The sequence below is a fragment of the Haemorhous mexicanus genome, chromosome 1 (genome assembly GCF_027477595.1).
Source record: "Haemorhous mexicanus isolate bHaeMex1 chromosome 1, bHaeMex1.pri, whole genome shotgun sequence".
Classification (NCBI taxonomy): domain Eukaryota; kingdom Metazoa; phylum Chordata; class Aves; order Passeriformes; family Fringillidae; genus Haemorhous; species Haemorhous mexicanus.
This window is the reverse complement of record NC_082341.1, coordinates 9845857-9864986: the sequence shown is the minus strand read 5'-3', so window position 1 is coordinate 9864986 and position 19130 is coordinate 9845857. Positions and strand designations below refer to the sequence as shown.

Genomic DNA, 19130 nt, shown 5'->3' with positions numbered 1-19130 from the left:
GCACAAAGGGCCACATCCAGTCTCTTCTTAAACACTTCCAGAGATGGTGGCCCCACCACCTCCCTGAAGAGCACATTCCAGTGCCCAGTTACTGTTTCTGTGAAGAATTTTTTTCTAATGTCTGGCCTAAACTTGCCCTGGTGCAGTTGAAGACTGTGTCCTCTTGTCCTGTTGCTGGTTGCCTGGGAGAAGAGGCTGACCCCCACCTGGCAACAGCCTCCTTTCAGGCAGCTTCCTGTCAGGGAGTTATGGAGAGCAATAAGGTTCCCCCTGAGCCTCCTCCAGACTAAACAACCCCAGCTCCCTCAGCTGTTCCTCATCAGACTTGTTCTCTAGATCCTTCCCGAGCCTTGCTGCCCTTCTCTGCACACAAATAAAATGGCAAAATGAAAAATGTGCTCATCTCTTGACACCACCTCTATTAGGCAAACTGTTTGATAATTTGTGTACTTCCTTTTTTCTTAACTTCAGATTAGATACAAGACCAATGAACCAGTATGGGAGGAAAATTTTACTTTCTTTGTACACAATCCCAAAAGACAAGATCTTGAAGTTGAGGTATGTGTCTCACTCTCTTTAGATACCTTTCTTTTCTAGATATTACAGCAGTAAAAGTCACACATTAAAGGCTGTTATGAAATGAACAAGAATAATAAATAACAATAAATACAATGTGAATATGATTAAAATTATAATTAAAGGATTTTTTTTAGACCAGGCAATGAAATGTTTATTTCCATTTACTACTAAAAGGAAGAAAGGCTATAACCAGGCTCTCACATGAATAACATAGTTAATGGCTGTCTTTTCTAATTTAAAAAAAATCCTAAAGTAAATTTGGTATACCAGTTTGGAACTAGGGATCTTTCCTCTCTCATACCAAAGAAGTATTCACTTTATCCAAATACTGTATCCCTTTACAATGTTGACATGTCCTTTACATAATGATAAGAGACTGAAGTGTAAATGAGGACTGTCTTAGTCACTCTTCCTCTTATAGCTGTGGGAATTAATTTTCACACACTTTGGAAACCCTGTAGTTATTTTGTTTAAAGGTCTGGTAGATGTAGATGTGGTGGTTACTCTTCTGTCTTATTTTTGCTATAGAAGGTAATGTTGAAGAAATGAGGCATTGAGTATATTTGTTTTTTCCTCCTTCAATGTAAAGTAATCTTAAAATCAGGGAAGCTTGGTTTAAGAACAAACTACTTTCAATATTGTTTGTATTTTTTGTTTTTAAATAAAAATATATTTTCTTTGAATTCTTACAAAGCAGATGATACAAACTGACTTAATTTGTGTGTTACTTCAGGTGAGGGATGAACAACACCAATGTTCTTTGGGGAACTTCAAGCTGCCTCTAAGCCAGTTGCTAGAGAGTGAAGATTTAACTATGCATCAGCGGTTCCACCTGAGCAACTCTGGTCCCAACAGCACTATAAACATGAAGATTGCACTCAGGGTACTCTACAACCTTTCCCACTGTAAACCTCTGAAAGCATATTCAGGGCTGTGGTGACTCCTGGTCTGCCAGCTTTTGAAGAAGCCAGTGCATTTCCTTTGATGTCACCTGCCAAGTGTCCTTGGTTGTGCAGAGCTATCAGTACACAGAGATAGCCTCTAATTTGAACATATTCCATTTGAAAACTGTACAATGCTCAAAATGAAACAATAGTCACCTGCATTAATTAAAAACAAGGTCCCCTGTGGTTTTCAGCTTGGAAATCATGTTTGGAATCTGAATACCTTCAAATCTCTTGAATCCAGTGGGCTACACATCAGTGAAAAAGCCTCTATCTAGAAATGGAACTGAGGTTTTGATGGTTTTAAAAAGTAAAGTGTATAAGGAAAGGAAGTACCTGCCTAGTACTGGAAAAATTCAAACCAGCCTTCAGACATGTTGCAGTTATGAAAACAAAACTTGAACCTGAAAGTTGGTTTGTCTTTATTCTCCATCTAAATTACTTGGTTTAATAAGGTACTATATCTCTTTGCAAACACTGTCACACTTCTGTTATTTTTCTTTCTAAAGAACTTTGTTGCTTATGTGTCATTAATAAATTAAAGCAACTTATAAAAGAGAAAGTAAGAACAATTAATGAGAGAAAATTGTGATTTAAAATTAAATTTCAAAAGAGTAGAAGAAAAAATTACAGAATATCTCTCCAGATGGCTAGAACTGCAAAGTAAATAGCATTTACACCAGAAGTGGGTAGAATATGGGAAGGGAATAATGAGGAGAATATTTCTTAATGGTTTGAGAATTTCATATTGTTTTTTAGTTATTGCAGTTGCCATGAAGAAGGTGGAGATGTGTTTTGTCATGTAAAGCATTTCATAGTGTAGAGTTAGCAATTGTGAATGGTTTTGGTCCTGCTTTAGTGTCTTAATTTAACAACTTGTCACCAAACAGTATTCTTGTAATTTGTTCCTGTTTCTTTTACTGCAAAATAGTAACGTTATGTGTATTTTCCTGTATCCAGGTCCTTTCTCTTGAAAAGCAGGCGAGATCTCCAGATCATCAACACTCAGCCCAAGTAAAAAGGCCGTCTGTCTCCAAAGATGCAAGAAAATCATCTTTTAAGCCTCAGGTTCCTGTCTCGCCAACATCTGATCCAAACAAGCCGGCTCCAGCATCCCCAGTGACTGACGGTGATAAAAAGACTGACACAGCTGATAAAAGTCAGCCTCCCAATGCCAGCCCGCAGTGGCCAACAGATCTGAGCCGCAGCTCCTCCAGCCTCCACGCCTCCAACTTCTCCTGCTCCCCCAGCCACCTGTCGGTGAAGGAGCCCACGCCCAGCATCGCCTCGGACATCTCGCTGCCCATCGCCACGCAGGAGCTGCGCCAGAGGCTCCGGCAGCTCGAGAAGTACGGGGGGCTGAGGGCTTCTGCTGCACATCCCAGCTCATTCACAGAGTGTCACCAAAGCAGGAGAGCTTAGTTCACATTTCAGAAATGTTCTTTACTGTTCAGCCATTGGGATTTTCTGGTTCTTCCTGGTGTCTCAGACAGAAGCTGCAATTACAAGTTCCTTACCATTGTGATCGTCTGCTAGATAAAGCCCCACTTCTCATAGCTGTGCTTTGTAGTTTCATGGCAGTAGTTGCCTGTTTCACCACTGAATCCTATTAGCATTAATTAAGCTGGAAATGGTTGGTCTTTTTAAATAACTCAGAGGGATATTAGGCTATAAAGAATGTTAAATGGGTAGTCAGTTACTATGCAGTCACTGAAGATTGCTGCAGACATCCTTTCTTAAATTCTTGAATTTTTTTTTACTTGCCTCAGTGGGCAGCTATGCTTACCAAGTACAGCCATCCTGCTCTGAATAAGGGACTGGAAACTATTCATTCCCTATTCATCAAGCTTTTCTGTGAATCTAAGTAAAAGGATGATTTTTTTATAATTTGCAAGGAATTGAACCAATTCATCTTTTTCTCTGTCAGAGTTCATAGAATCAACTGAGTCATAGAGGTTGGACAGAATCTCTGGTTGATCATCCCTTTGCTCAAAGCAAATCCCTCTTCAAAGTTAGATCAGGTTTCTTGGGCCTTGTCCAAACAACTTTTGGTTATCTCCAAGGATTGAGATGCCATAACTTGTTCAGCAACTCTAGTGCTTAACCACTCCACTTTTAAAATGTTTTTCCTTATTTCTATTGAAATTTATCTTGCTGCAGCTTGACTATGGTCTCTTATTATTTCACTGTGTACAGCCATGAGGATTCTGACTTGGTCTTCTCTAAAATGTCTGCTTTAGGCAGTGGAAGGGCTGCAGTTGAGTTTGTTGTTGGCTCTCTCTTCAATTTGTACAAATACACCACCTGCTTATGTGCTCCAGACCCCCATTTATCTTCATAGTCCCATGCTAACTTGTCTTCACTTTGTCAGGCTCTCTCCTGGTCCAAAACTGAGTTAGAGTTTGTTAATTGTGATAAAGATTGAAATACTACTCCTAATGCAATGCACAAATGTCATACTTTGTCATTTGGTAAGAGTGGTAAAGCTGTAGGTAATGAGGTCCTTTATTGCAGACCACATGCTTTTAGGTGCTTTGAGTATTATTTTTTTAAATTTCAACTAAGAAAATACAGAAATTAAATCTTCATTCTATTTTTTTAAAGTGAATGACTTGGGAATTTTAATGGATCAGTCACTTTGTAGTAGATATTCACAAAAGAGGCACATCCTTCAGGTGGCTGAGAAATGGCAAATATGGCTCATACAGTCCTGTGTGATATGGAAAATACAGTCAGTTCACACAAACTAAAATGAGTACTTCATGGAGATGGGGGAACTGCATATGCTGGCCATTCTGTAAAACACAAGTTCTTAAATAGGGTGCTTGCTTTTTATTTAAACATGACCTGTAAGTGTAAATTTTTTCTAATCTTCTTTTCATGGTGATATAAATTATAGAAAAGTAAAATGGTGGTATTTATACTGAGCTTTTACAACAGGAAGTAGATTTAAATGATCACTATTTTAATCCCAAGAATATCTACATTTCTATGATAAGAGAATTTAGAAAAGAATGAGCTGGTCTTCTAATTGGCTTCTGGCCTTAGGTAAGAGTGGCCCATGCCTGAGATTTTCATTGCAGTTAGCACTATTATTCTTTCCAATTTCCTAGATGCTGCTTTGATGTTTATTTTAGGGCAAGCAAGTTCTTTACTTGTAATGAATAAAGTCCCATATTCCTAATGACAAGAATACCTGGCCTATTTTGGAGAGCAGAGTTGTTGGCCAGGGAACTGAAGCACAAGGATCTGATGAGGATATGCTCACATACTTAGACATGTTCTCTTCTTTCCCATTGGTCTGGAGAAGTTAAATGGAGAATACATGATTTCTGGGAAAACTTCTCAGTTAAGTCTTAGTTCTAATGTGCATTTTAAAAACTAAGCATATTGTTCTGCTTTTTCCTGCAGTGGAACAACTCTGGGGCAGTCTCCATTAGGACAGATTCAGCTAACAATTCGTCACAGTTCACAAAGAAACAAACTGATTGTGGTGGTGCATTCCTGCAGGTGAGCATACAGTACACAATTTCATATCTGGGCATATTTCTTTATAAAGTGTGTCATATCCTGACTTACTCTTAAGTGGATTGGTTAATCTTTGTTATTTTTAAAACAACATGTGCATAAATACAAAAATATACAGAGCTGTACTCAGAATCAGGAAAAACTTGTGGAAGATTTTGCTCTGATTTTATATTTGTCTATTTTGCCACTGTCAGATTTTAAATGAAAATGACATTTTGATTTTTACCAGCAGTATCCGAAAGCTGTTTCTAAGAGACTGATATTTTTACGGAATGACCAAAACATGTGATTTCTAAAAAGCCATATCCAAACTTGAAATTAGAATTTAGGAAAGGTTTCATTCCCACCTCTGCTCTCTGCTTACTGGTCATCTGGTCTTGTACAAGTCATTCCACATCATATTTTGTGCAGGGGAACTGCTTTATGCACTGAATTAAGTGGTGGTAGTGTAGACATTTATATTCAGCAATGTCTTGTTGATTTTCTAAGTGCTTTTCCCTGGTTTTCACTTTCCCAGAAATCTGATAGCATTTTCTGAAGAAGGATCCGATCCCTATGTGCGAATGTATTTATTGCCTGATAAGAGACGGTCAGGAAGAAGAAAAACACATGTATCAAAGAAGACATTAAACCCAGTGTTTGATCAAATGTAGGTTCTAAACTATGTGTAGTAGTTTTGTATCATGTAATTACAAAGTTATCAAATCAAGATTTCTGTGCTTACTGAAGGGTGAGCTGTCGCAGTTCCTGGTTGTCAGCATTAGACTTGATCACACCTTTCTCTTCTGCTGTAATAGCTCTTCTATCCTTCTATTCCCTGTTATCACTACAGCCCTTCTTGCTGTTAGCAGCCACTTCTGTCTTTCCTGCCTTCCTACACCAATTCCATGTCCCTGTGCTGGTAGCTCAGCTGCAGGATTTGCTCTCCTGGCAGGTGGTGAGAACACGAGTGCCTTTAGCTGGCCAGTGCTGCTGATCTCCCTTCCTGCCAGAAAGCTTGGCTGGCTGAGTGCCTGGCTGATGCTGCCAGCCAGTGCCTGTGCATGGTCACATTGCTCAGTCACTCTGTGGCACTTCTCAGCATCCAGGGAGTCAGGAAATTTCCTTGTAGATTATATCCTGGCCCATATGTTGGAAGTTGTAACAGCTTGTGCAATATTATATTGCATAAAAATCCTTATCCTTGCACTCATCTTTTTGAAAGTAGTTTCCCTCACATGTTTGCCCCTTACTCTCCCACCCATTGCTTTTCAATAAAGACCTTTCTCTACTGACAGCAAATAAATTCAGGGAAAACACCACTTCAGTCCCTTCTGTCAAATCTGTAAATCATCAGTTAGAGGCTCCAGCAGATTTTCTTGGTAGTGCAGCTCTCTCCTGTTCATTGCAGGTAATAGATTTATTTCACTGTGCCTTTCCAAGGAAAATGTATTGCAAAGCAATAAAGCTGTTTAAGAACTGTAGTGACAAACAAATGGAGGTTGTGGTATAACCTTGTCCTGACTTTGTCTAAGTTTCAGCTCTAGCAAAGAGCTGTCTTTGATAGTTTTCTTTAGGCAGCCAGGAAAGAAAAGGAGCTCTGATTATCAAGTACCAAGGATCAGTAAGACTGACCAATCTTTTCCTTTTGGAAAATGCAAATACCGAGCTGTCAGTACAGTAGGATTCCACACTCTCTTTTCTCTAGAGTCAGTGCTTGAGCTTTGCCTCCTTTTGTCTTGTTCATGTGTTTGTTTTGTTTTACCAGTGGCCTCTAGAGGCCAAAGGTAACAGAAGTCTTAAACATTTGATGTTGATATTGATCACAGTTTTTAAGAAAAAAATTAGGCAAAACATTGGGATTTTTTTTCTTCATTTGTCTCAGACCTCATTTTTTAATTTGGGGAGGGAGATAGTTTGGTTTTGATTTGAATGGCTGTTTAGCTGTAGTAACTGAACTTGGACCTCTGGTACAGAATTCTCTCTAAAGCATCTCTTTGCCTCTCAGGTTTGATTTCAGTGTTTCCCTGCCTGAAGTACAGAGAAGAACACTAGATGTAGCAGTGAAGAACAGTGGTGGATTCTTGTCCAAAGATAAAGGGCTGCTTGGCAAAGTAAGTTGACAATAAGCAAATTCTGTCAATACAGCTTGTTATTATATAAAACAAAAATCCTCTTAACATATGAGTTAGTGTTGATTGAAGCCTGATTCAGGTATGAAGCTTTCAAAAATTACAGGTGCCTGAGATGTCAGGCTTCAGTAAGGTAAGGAACAAACTGCAGAACTAGACTTAAAAAGATGAGGCAGTAATCTCTTCTAGAGTGGTTAAGTTCACAGTAACAAAAGAAATGTGCTTGTCAGAACTTATTCATCATGCTATCAGATTAAGGAAAGAACCAGTAAAAACCAGGCAATATTTCAGAAAATGTTCAGACAAAACTGGAAAGACAAATGAGTACTTAGGGAAACACACAAGTAATTAAATTCCCAGTTTGTAAAATCCATGAGGAAGAGCTGCTAGTGGAGACATTCCCAATGCCAACACCAGCTGCTGTGTTTGTAACTTCAGTGTTCTATAGGCGCACGTTAAATCACCCGATTTGCTACGCACGTGATTTGGAGCATGAAAAAGGAATAGTAAATTCCTACACCCTTTCAAATTGCCATATTTGAGCTCTGTGAAGAAGATGAGAGATACAGAATCATGGTCAGTTCATGGTGAGCAGTGTCCTCAGTTGTCCTGTTCATTTGGAAGGCTTTTAGTATCTGCTAATTGCCATGCTGTGACGTGCTCTAGGACTCTGCCACCAAAGGGTGTGGATTTTAAGGTCAAAAACAGCACCTTGAAACTTTAGGCAGGCAGCAGAGAGCTGTGATGACAAGGATATAAAATACATCATTTACCAATGGCATTGCTTACACTGTAGTTGACAGGATTGTCAGATTTGATCTTTAATAGAAATAGAATGAAAGGCACACACAGTGCATTGATTGGTAATTTAACTTTCCACAGTTATTGATACCTCTGGCATCTGAAGAACTTGCTAAAGGCTGGACCCAGTGGTAAGTATAACATTTCTTTTATTAATAATAATACTACATACTAACAACTACTGTGTTTATAATAGTTTTAATAATACATGCTAAATGTTCAAAACCAATCCTTTGGTTTTTTCTTTTTCAGGTATGATTTGACAGAGGATGGTACAAGGCCACAGGGTGCAAGTTAGGCCCATGGACACCAGGAATTCCTCACACATAATTTGCCAACCTTTATATATTTTTAACGCGTTGTTTTCAGAGATGTACCAATGTTATTTTTATAGCTTTACAGATTTAGTTCTTAGACACATCCCCAATAATTTTATAACACTTTGTCATTTTATGTAGACGTAGCCATCCTCATTGTTAAACTTTATATTTTATTTTGCTAAACAGTTCTATGTGTTACTGTAATGTGCAATAGTACAGTAAAGTAACCTTTTGTGTTTAAATTGATCTTTATGATGGCTGTACCTATTAGAAAGTGAAAAGAACATGTTCTGCTGTTTTCCTGCCTTGTTTTATATCTCACCAAGGTATACTGTACCATGTAAATATATACTATTTTTTTATAATTCTTTCATGCTGGTTTGAATTCAGAAGAAAATTAGATAAAGGATACAGCTATTTTCTTCTAAATGCATGTTAATTTCTTCAGATGAATCTCTTTTGTCTTTGCAGCACAATGGTCTTAATCATTTTGTGATACTCTGCAAAAAGAAACTGCAGAAAAACATTTTTACTTTATTGTGTTTCTGGCCCATTGGGGCTAGCTTAAAATGTATAAAACATTAACATTTTAATATTTATATATAAATGTATTATTGGGAAATCATGCTATAGAATATTATAAATAAAAATGAGAATTCTATAAATATTGTATAAATAGAGGATGAGGTCCACAAATAACAGTTTCTAAATCTGAGTTTTCATTAAATGGTGTAAACATAACAAACAGTACAGTTTTATTATACAGGTTCAGTTGGATTTCGTTATTTATTCCTGTACTCTGGAGTACTAGACATGTGATCTTTTGAAGGTATGAGGACATGGATTTTTCTGTATTATAAAGATGTGTAACCACTTTAAACTGTCCCTACCACCATGTTTCACTGATTTATAAGTAGACAAATCAGCTTGCAAGTTAAGTTCATACAGTAGGCATATGTACAAGACATATGTTATTTTTATTACACAGTACTGTGCTAAAATAGTATGTTATGTGATACCTTCTGTAATCCTCAAATGAACACCAGTAGGTAAGAAAGTGGGGAACTGAGGTGAAATTGACTGTCTTTGACAGTTGCTTCATTGCTGCTTAGTATGTTTGGTGCATGAACAAACTGCACATCAGTGGTCCAGGCAGGTTTCTGAGCAATGTTGTCCTTCTCCTGAAGCACTGCTGTGGGCTGGGCAGGAGGCAGCAGTCAGCACAGACTGATCCAGGCAGGCAGGATCTGAAGGGAGACTATCAGCCCCATCAGCTGAGCTCATAACTCTAATTTTATGAATTATGGGACCTTTTTTTTTTTTGTATTCAGAACTGATTTTTCTTTTTCTGGTAAGTTTTTTCAGACTGTTAGAAAAATGTGCATTAAGAATCTAAGAGAACAGCTTGGCTTTTGCACAGCCAGTGTCCTCATCCTTGGAGAAGTATGCAATTAGACAAAGTATATTATTTAGCTAAGATTCTAGAATGATGTCTCAGCCAAGAAAGAATTTTAATGTGGAATGATAAACTCCTGAAATTAGCTTTATTGTAAGAAAACTGACAGAACCTTAACTCTAGATGTAGAATTTGCCTACATTACTAGATGTACCAAAGTGCCTACCATAGATGTAGCTTTTTGTCTTTTTCAAGTCTAAAAATTTAAGTTTGTCTAAATTCAATTTGACATGAACATTTGTTATGGTTATGTGTGACCTGCACCATACACTTCTATACAGTGATGGCCTTCTCATTGCCACGTTTTATACACGACAATTTTATCAAACAATCTTACATTGTAAATTGTACTGTAACTGCTGTTACTGGGCTGGGCAATAGAGATTCTCTGTAAGAAAACATTTCCATTTGAAGGCTTCCCTGTATATTGGGATGTATGAGTAGCTATATATTCACTCATCCATTAATATAAAATATATTATGAAATACATATTTTCTTTGCTAGTTCTCCATTAAGATGTTAAGAATGGAAAGACAGAGAATTGTTCTTAATGCAATGAAAATGCAGAAACCAAATGCTAATCTGAATAAATGAGGTCTAAGAGTGGCAGTTCAACATAATTGTCTTTTGCCTTTGTTCAGTCTGAGATGGAAGGATTTTTGCTCTACATCTTGGCCAGTGACTGTACAGAGTTTGATCTGCAGCCAAAAAATAGGGTGTTAAACTGATTCAGTGTTCCAAGTCTTAAGTGAAGTCTGGGGACAGAAAACCGCACTTGAACAAAAAACATTTCTGTCTTCTAAAATTTCAAGGTGGAAAATAATGCTGTGTTCAGGCAAATGTGAAAGGATAGCACAAAGTGAGTAATTGAATAAAGAATATAGGGCAGGTTTTCAAAATAGCCCACTACCTAAAATTAGGGATTGGTTCTTAGAGATCCCATTTTCCATTTAGGAATCTGAAATGAAGAGATTGAACTGTCACTGCAATTCAGAAACTAGAATTCCCAGAGTATATAATCAGTTCTGGATGCCAGATCTTCAGAAACATTCTCCTGAGTGAATTTGGATCAGACTGTGAGTGCCTAGATGAGATTGATTCTTTGGATTGTGGATGCAACTTTTGTATTACCAAATTCCAGTTGTTCCATTTATATGGAAGCAGGAAGGACAATTTTGCCTTGGGCAAAAATTGCACCTCATTATCAAGTCATTTATTCAATGTCAACTGATAGCTTTTCATGTAGTTCTTGTTTATCCTGTGCCTTAAAATATGAACATATGAAGATTAAGAAATGGTTAAAAAATAAGCTTTGTTACCTGTATGTACCAACACATGTTCTGTACTATTGAAACTGTTTTTAGAATTACTCTGCTTCACTGACAAGAAAACCAGCTTTCTTAACTATAGCAGTGGTGTAATTCAAACTCAAATCAGCATGCATATCACTTCGAGGTGGACTAAAAGAGTTTTAATTTTTTTGTCTTGAATCCTTTATCAGAGCTGCAGCAAATGGTGAGAGTTAAAATGAGAACAAAGGGTAATCAATTTTGTACAGATTGCCTTTTTTGCTCATGTAATTCTACATTATGATGCATGTATTTATTCAATAAATGGTTCGTATGGAAGTCGGTGTGTTGCTTCCCTCTGCACACACACACAGCCCCCCTCTCCTCTCTTGCATATCCCTGTTCTAGTTGGTAACACAATGAACTGAATTTTTAAAATAGTTCTGTAGCCAGACTCCTGGAACCTAGGGAGCCTTGCTGTAAGGTCTGTAGGCAGATTTTTGGATGTTATCTGAGAGAAAGTGGAGTGAGAAGTGCAGGACACTTCATGGGGATTTCTGTGCTTGCTGTTCTGGAACAGATTCACACGAAAGAATTGGTAGGTCCTTTGTTCAACTTCAGTGTCTAAATTTTATTTTTATCTTAAATTGATCAATTGAACAAATTGTCATAATTCTGGCACTTATTAATTAATTGTCTTTAATTATGCTTTCAAAAGGACCTAGAACTGTATTTAATTGCCTTAGATTTAGAATCAGCAGATTTCTACCCATGGCATTCTTTCCTATTCTTTCATTAGCTTGGTAAGGCTAATTGATGAAAAATATGATGATGTACTGCATGAATAAGAAAAAGGCTGTTATATCCTCTATCCATTCCAGAAAAACTGCCATAGAAATCATGCTCTTTGCATGAAACATTAATTTATAATTAGTTATAATTCTATAATTAATTATGATACCTCTTCCCATAAACAGCTATACCTTGTCTGAATTCATAATATTCAGTCAGTTTTCATCAGCCATAAATAAAAGCTGCAAAACTTCATCAACCAGTCACTATCCCACTTAGAATGGGCCCCACTGGATAATCTTTCATGCTACTGACTATAAAATTATGTTCCAGTTTGGTTTGGGTTTTTTTTTTCCTTAGAAGGAGATACATCCCTTTTTTAGCAGAATCAAAAGCATCTGCTAATCAATGGGAAGGCAGCTAAAGCCTAGGAAAAGCATGGCTGTCTCCACATTTCCCTCATGGCCAAGTGGTTCTGGATTGCACACTCCCTGGCAATGCCAGTATGATCAGGTGTCAGCATTTTCCTGACTTGGGTCAAGATCAAACCTTCCATTCAGTCCTGCAAGGCAGGTGGTACCTGGATCAGCACTGCCTGTGTAGTCACAGATCTTATTAGAGAGCAGAAATAACTGTGCAAGACACTCCTGCAGATGGCTTTGGTATTAATTTGATGGGCTCACCCCAGCCCAGGATTCTTAGTATTTGCTGTACTGTTTAAACTGGTTTGGGCTTTTAGTTCATCCAGCCCCCACCTAGGAGCAGTGTTTGCCAATAAAGTTACCAATGTGACTATTTTCAGTATTTTCTCAACTAAGAGCTGAATACAAGACTTGTTTCCTATGAAGTACCTCTTTTAATCAATTTAATTATTTATATTCTTCCCCAAACAAGCTCTGAATGTTGGATGGCAGCTTTGGTAGAGAGAACCAAAACTGCAGATTGTCCTGGACCCATTTGTGGTTGTAGCTGGCGGCTGAAGCAGTCAGATTATTTAATCCCAAATGGTGGCTTTATATATTCTAAAGTGTCCAACTGTTGTATGATTTCCTACTGATTTCTAAGGCAATCAGGCTCTCAACAATTTTCTCAGGCACCTTCTGAAATATCTTTTATGAGAAATGCAAAAATCCACTTGTATTTCTTTCAGTGTTATGCAGTAAATTTAGCTGCCAGAGTAGATGGCAGCTCTGGAGGAAAGTTCTCTCATCTGTATTCATGTGATAGAGGTGATACTCTCTGTTCTCACTGTCTGCAGAGAATACTGCTGCATGCCAGCCATCTACAGTGGAATCCAATTTGAGCAGGCTCCTGCATCTCGGTTTCCTCAGACACCACCAAATGAAGCCAGCCTGTCTTTCATGATAATCTTTGAGTCCTCAGTAGTTTATTTCCAGCCTGTCTTTCATGATAATCTTTGAGTCCTCAGTAGTTTATTTACAGCAAGGGAATTAAGACCTAACAATGATCATTCTTCCCTTTAAAATCCATATAGGAACATGTTTAAGGGCAGCCCAAAGCTAGGCAAGATTCCAGCCTTTCACACCTGGCAGTGGAAGGGCTGGTTCCAGCCCAGGGTGGTTTGTGGCCTGGAGACACATGGGTCATTCCTGCAGGGCTTGCTAACCCAACCCTCAGAACTGGACACCAACCACCTCAGCCTCTGTGCAAGAAATGACAGAAGAAAGTTGTGATATCCCTGCACCCAGCTGTGTCCTGTGAATTCACTCATCAGCTGTGTGGTAAGGATCTAATTGATGATCAATTTTATTTATTAATTATTTAAGCAAAGTAGCTCCTTTCTCTAGGATGTTGCACTAGATGACCTGGTGAGGTCCCTTCCAACCTTAATTCTTTGGCTCTTAAGTATAACATTAAGGTAAGCTCAGTAAATTGGAGCTCTGTGTACTCCTGGCCTGTGCTGTAGGTCTTCCTGGGTATTCTTCTTCCTGAGCCCAGGCTCTCAGGGATGGGCATGAAGCTACTGCAGCTGGGCAGAAACAAGGAGTCACATAGCTGGGAGCTGCAAGCTCTGCTGAGTCAGGATGAAAAAAAATTGAAAATAATTAAAAATACATTAATCTGTGCATAGAACTTGAGTTGTAACTTAGATAATGCCAGCAAAATGGTAATTGTAGGTACTGCATGAAGGTCAGTAATTTTACTCAATAACTGGGACAAGATCTCCAAACCCAAAAAGGGTACATACATTTAACAGAGGTTGTTTCCAGCATGAAATTTCAAACAAGTTTTTTTGCTCTTTTATTCTAGTTGAATTTGCAGGCTAGTGTGTTATTCTACAGACTCTGAGAGCCTGACAACTAGAGCTTACTAAGCATTTCACAATGATTAATAATTTAACACAGAATATTTTGCAAGACAGTTTCATGCAGACTTCCCATGGGAGAAATACTTCAACTGATAGGCTGAAATCCCTGATGTATTTTGCATGATTGTTGTTGCTGTCTCTTGGGTTAAGTTGAAGTTACTGTGTTGCAATGTTTTCCACCTACAATTTATAGGAAAGTTTATCTAGTTTTGCATGAATCATGAAATTCTCTGAGCTCAGGTAGCTATGATAGCCACTGAATGGGTGCTCTGTTGTAACTTTCAGCTCAGAGTTCTACTGGATACATTAGATAAATTGTAAACAGCATCCAAACAACGGACTTGGATTGTTCCCAGACTTGTCATTTATCCAGGTGATGACAACGAAATAAAGGTAAAAATGGGTTAATAGTAATGGATGTTTATGACTCATGAATAGTACTGATAGCAATGCAGGTTCTTTGTTTTATTTGGTAAGTCAGTAATTAATTTGCATGTAAAATAAGTTGGAATCAAAAGTTTAAAATATTAAGATTAGCTTTCTGACAAGTTTCAATCTTAGTTTCAGGCAACTATGTTCTAGGCTATATTTTTTTATTCAATATGCTTTTTCAAGTTCAGATTATTTAAGACAAAAAAATTGCTTAATTTCTAATATTTTTATGAAAACATTTTAGTTTTGCTTATCTTGTTTTTTGCATTGAGACATTAAAGTTTTTCCATGTATAGTCATTAGTGCTGTGTTTATTTCTGAAGGTACTGTTATATTCCACTAGATGGTAGTGCAGACCCTATTCTCAGAAACTTTTTTGCTGCCCATGTACTTTCTTGTACAATAAGGAAGTGGTCTGGATGAGAGGAATGTTTGGGAGTGCAGCCCCAAGTCACCCTGGCTTAGAAGGAGTGAAAAACAGGCATGGTGCTCTCTGTGCTCTGCTCTCCCCCTTTCCTCTGAGGCACCAGAGATCTTAAAATAATTGAGTTTCATAATAGGGGATTCAATTTGCCAAAATGGTTTTGTAGAGGTATTTAGTCATGAGGCACAGGGAAATTTAAAAAAATGATGTGAGGAAACATGAAACTTCTGGAAGATTAAGGTTCTCAGTTCACCAGAAATTCTGCATGCTTCTATCAGCAATCCATTGAAGGTGTTTCATGCCTTAGACACCAAATTAGATTTGATTCTAGAACTCCCTTGAGTTGCTGACACAACTTAATGAGATTAGGTGCAAAAAGCTGAAATTAATCAGAAGCAGGCAGAAGTGAAATTACAGTTCAGGACATGGAAAACAGCCAGCACATTTGAAACATCCCTGTGCTTTAAGTATTTATTGTTGATTCAAGTACGTGGCTAGAAACTTGAGATAGCTAACAATGAAATCCATCAGGCAGCAGTACAATCAACATGGGGGTAAGGGAAGACAGATAAAATCCTACTAGAAAAACTAAGTTAAGAATAAGCTTCCCTTTGTCTAAGGACATGATAAGAAAGTTTGCTAAAACACCAGGTCTTGTGATGATAAAGCTGTTTGATGCCCAGAACAGGAATAAATGACAAGTATGTCTAAATTCAGCGGAAATGGAAGCCCTCATGGGTGCCTGGCTCCACATTTCCCCCCAGGCTGACACTACACTACTGTCAGTTCTGCAGGAAGGCAGCAGGACATGCAGCCTGTAAAAAACCCCAGTGGGCTTTGGTCAGGTGCCTGGTCTGGATCACGAATATGGGGAACACCCCTGCTGACAAAGCCAACACAGATGTGAGAGACAAGTGAATGCTGGTATAATGCCCAAGCAATGTAAAGCAGTTTGTTGTGTGTTTGTGTGTGTTTATATATGCATAAACTAATATGGAGGAGCAAATCATGTTCATTCTGATATTTCTACTGTATTTTTATGTTTTGTACTAGACAGATGGAACAGAGATGGTGTCATAGCTAAGTGATGCATGTCTATCACAATGAAACCTCTAAGAGCACTTGTAAAATTAATAATAACAGTGATTTTGTACCTTAGAAACAATTTTTCTCTTAAAGACTAAAATAGAATGAGAGCTGCAAGGAGACAGGACACTTACAGGAGCAGTAAATCTCTATCAGAATGTAATTTAATAGGGTTAAAGTAATACAGACATAGCATTTGTAACTGGAGTGTTTTATATCTGAAACAAATTAACTGGCAAACTCATATTATAAGGTTACTCAATGATACATAGTATTCTGAAAGATGACAATGACTTTATACTAGAAAATGTTTGCTGCAGTTGTAATGAAAAATTCCACTTCCTTTTTTTTTACAGTGGGATGGATTCAGCTATGCAGATACAATTATTGTATTTCTTTTTGTGAGTATCTTATAACATTTCAGAAATCTTTCCATTTTCATGGTACTGATAGTGAGCAGAGAAAAATCACAGTGACTTGTAACACTGTTTATAAGAAACAAGTGATAACAGTAAGGGCAAATAACAATTATAGGACCAATAGAATGGTTTGGGTTGGAAGAGGCCCTAAACATCATCTATTTCCAACACCCCTGCCATGGGCAGGGATGCCTTCCACTAGACCAGGTTGCTCACAGCTCCAGCCAACTTTGCCTTGAACACTGCCAGGGATGGGGCATCCAGAGTCTCTCCAGACAACCTGTGCCAGTGCCTCACCACCCTCACAATAAAGAATTTCTTCCCAGTATTTAATCTAAACCTGCCCTCTGTCAGTTCAAAGCCATTCCCCCTTGTCCTGTCTCTCCATGCTCATATAAAAATTCCCTCTCCTCGCCTGTAAACCCTTTAGGCACTGAAAGATGCTCTAAAGTTTCTCCAGAGGCTTCAGGTCTCTGGGCTGAACACCCCCAGCTCTCCAAGCCTGTCTCCATGCTCCATCCCTCTTCATGATATAATAGCTAAGTATTTTGTCATAAAGCATCATAACAAAGCCACGAAAATGAAGTTGCTGCGTTTTGCCAGCCTAAATTGAGCTGGGTGTGGCTGCCTGCAGACCCCGCAGTAGCGGGGAGCTCCCGCAGGGCGGCAGTTCAGGACTTCGGTACCGTCGGCAGCGGCTCCAGGGAGTGGCTCTCCCGAACAGCTTTTGCATTTCCTCCGCGCAATTTATTTCCTTATTTTGGTGTGAGTTAACAAGGATAATTTTTTTTCTTCTGCAGTGTTTTTTTTTTCTACTTAATCTCTTAAACTCTAAAATTGATTCATGTTAATATTAATAATTTAAGGGAAATAAGCCTTTTCACGGTCTAATCACACCAGCATTGAGAAGTGACAGTTGCCTCTGAATAAAGGATGGCATGATTGGCAGGATTACCTTCAGGCAAGGGGAGATCTGGAGAACTGGAATAGTGTGAAACTTCATCTCTCTCCCATGCTGTTCGGATTATTTATCAAAGTATGTGAAGATCAAAAAAAAAAAAAAAATCAAGGGAAATGCATGCATGTAAATTATTAACAGCCTGCCTCAGAGGATGAGCAGATTTTGTTCATACTGTATTAACTATAACAAATTTTATTACATATTCAAAGAAAAAGAAATAGAAGTTACAACTCCGCCAGCATGGTAGTAGATAACGTGTGAAATAATCTCATAAGAAACTATTATCTACAAAATAACATTGTAAATAGAAGGAAATATTGTCAAGAAAACATCTGATGTTCAGGGAACTACTTGTTTATTTTTTGTTTATATTGTTGACTCTTATAGGTTGAAATGGAATGCTTGCTCTAGTCCAAACAAAGATATTCTGGTGTGAGCCATCTGTAACTGAGATCTCTAATGCAGGCCACCAACAAGAATAAAGACTGGTTCATGAAGCAGTAGCACAAAAGCAAATCTTTATTTGCTGTTGCTCAGCAACCATGTGCAAAAGGCCCATTTTTCATTTTTGCCTTAACTTGACAGGAAAATGATAATAAATATGAGATTATTATCACAGAGTATAGATTATTTTGAACAGATGAACAGATATGTCAAAGAGAAGCATGTAATTTGGTACTCTTGAAAAAGAGAATATTAGAGAAATTGAAAATAGAGTTGTTGGTTTATTACTGGCTTGCAGTTCATGCACAGTTCTTGAAAAAACCTAGAAAACATTATTCTGTCTCTCTGGTTTCTCTACATGGTCCTTTAAAATGAATCACTTGGTGTTATTCAGCCTGTTGTTATCTGTGTCAACTTCTAGTTTCAATACTATGAAAAAAAACCATTCTGTGGTTGCCATGCAACAGAAATTAAAAACTAAAATATGTTTTAGTTTGTTTGCTAAAATGATACGTGCCCAACTAAATAAACAGTAACCAGGTGACTAATGTAGCATCTAATTAAAAGATTAATCAAGGTATTATTGAAATATTCAGTATACATGAGTCATGATGAATAAATCCATCAGTTTGGATCTAAAATGGCAAAGATTTTTAATTTATGCAGAAAATTTTTAATACAGGAAGACATTAGCGTAATGTAAAAATGTTAGGTGTTATACTTTTTTATTTGTTTTTACAATTTTACAGGTATGCTGATTGCTCATGTAACTTACTCCAAGCAAACTGTTCCACAGGCTCCTTGCACTTAGCTGAATACATGACTTGGGATATAAAATCAGGTCCACAGGATCTGACACAACCCAGCTACTCGTAACAAATAAATGTGACAGAAAATGCAAAAAATCTTAATTTTTAATTAAGGCAGGAAAGGCAGGATCATTAGGGAAGATTCTATGTTAAAAATTAAAACAGCAGAAGATGTAAATGCAACTTTTAAAGGAGTGAATTTTTACATTTATGCTAAATAAAATCAGAATTACATAATATTTTTTAAAACTACAATCCTGAAAATTCTAACCAGATGTGAGAACTTCTATAGAAATTATAGTTGGTTTTCTGCTTGTTTGCACAGTAAAGCAGCACATGCTGTACTGCTTTTACAGACTGAAAGTAAATTACTTCAGTTATGCACCTCTCTCTTCTGAACAGCCA

At 37.7% G+C, this 19130-nt stretch overlaps 1 protein-coding gene across 2 annotated transcripts in view; it reads left to right on the top strand.

The window, feature by feature from the left end:
• The window catches only part of ESYT2 (extended synaptotagmin 2), an 80456-nt gene extending 69088 nt beyond the window's left edge, over positions 1-11368 (top strand). For both annotated transcript variants that reach the window (XM_059839783.1, XM_059839774.1), the window contains 8 exons: positions 472-558; positions 1313-1462; positions 2484-2872; positions 4935-5033; positions 5569-5700; positions 7039-7144; positions 8045-8094; positions 8216-11368. In XM_059839783.1, coding sequence (XP_059695766.1) covers positions 472-558; positions 1313-1462; positions 2484-2872; positions 4935-5033; positions 5569-5700; positions 7039-7144; positions 8045-8094; positions 8216-8261 — 1059 coding nt within the window. In that variant the 3' untranslated portion in view covers positions 8262-11368. The remainder of the gene's footprint in view (positions 1-471; positions 559-1312; positions 1463-2483; positions 2873-4934; positions 5034-5568; positions 5701-7038; positions 7145-8044; positions 8095-8215) is intronic.
• Positions 11369-19130: the final 7762 nt, after the last annotated feature.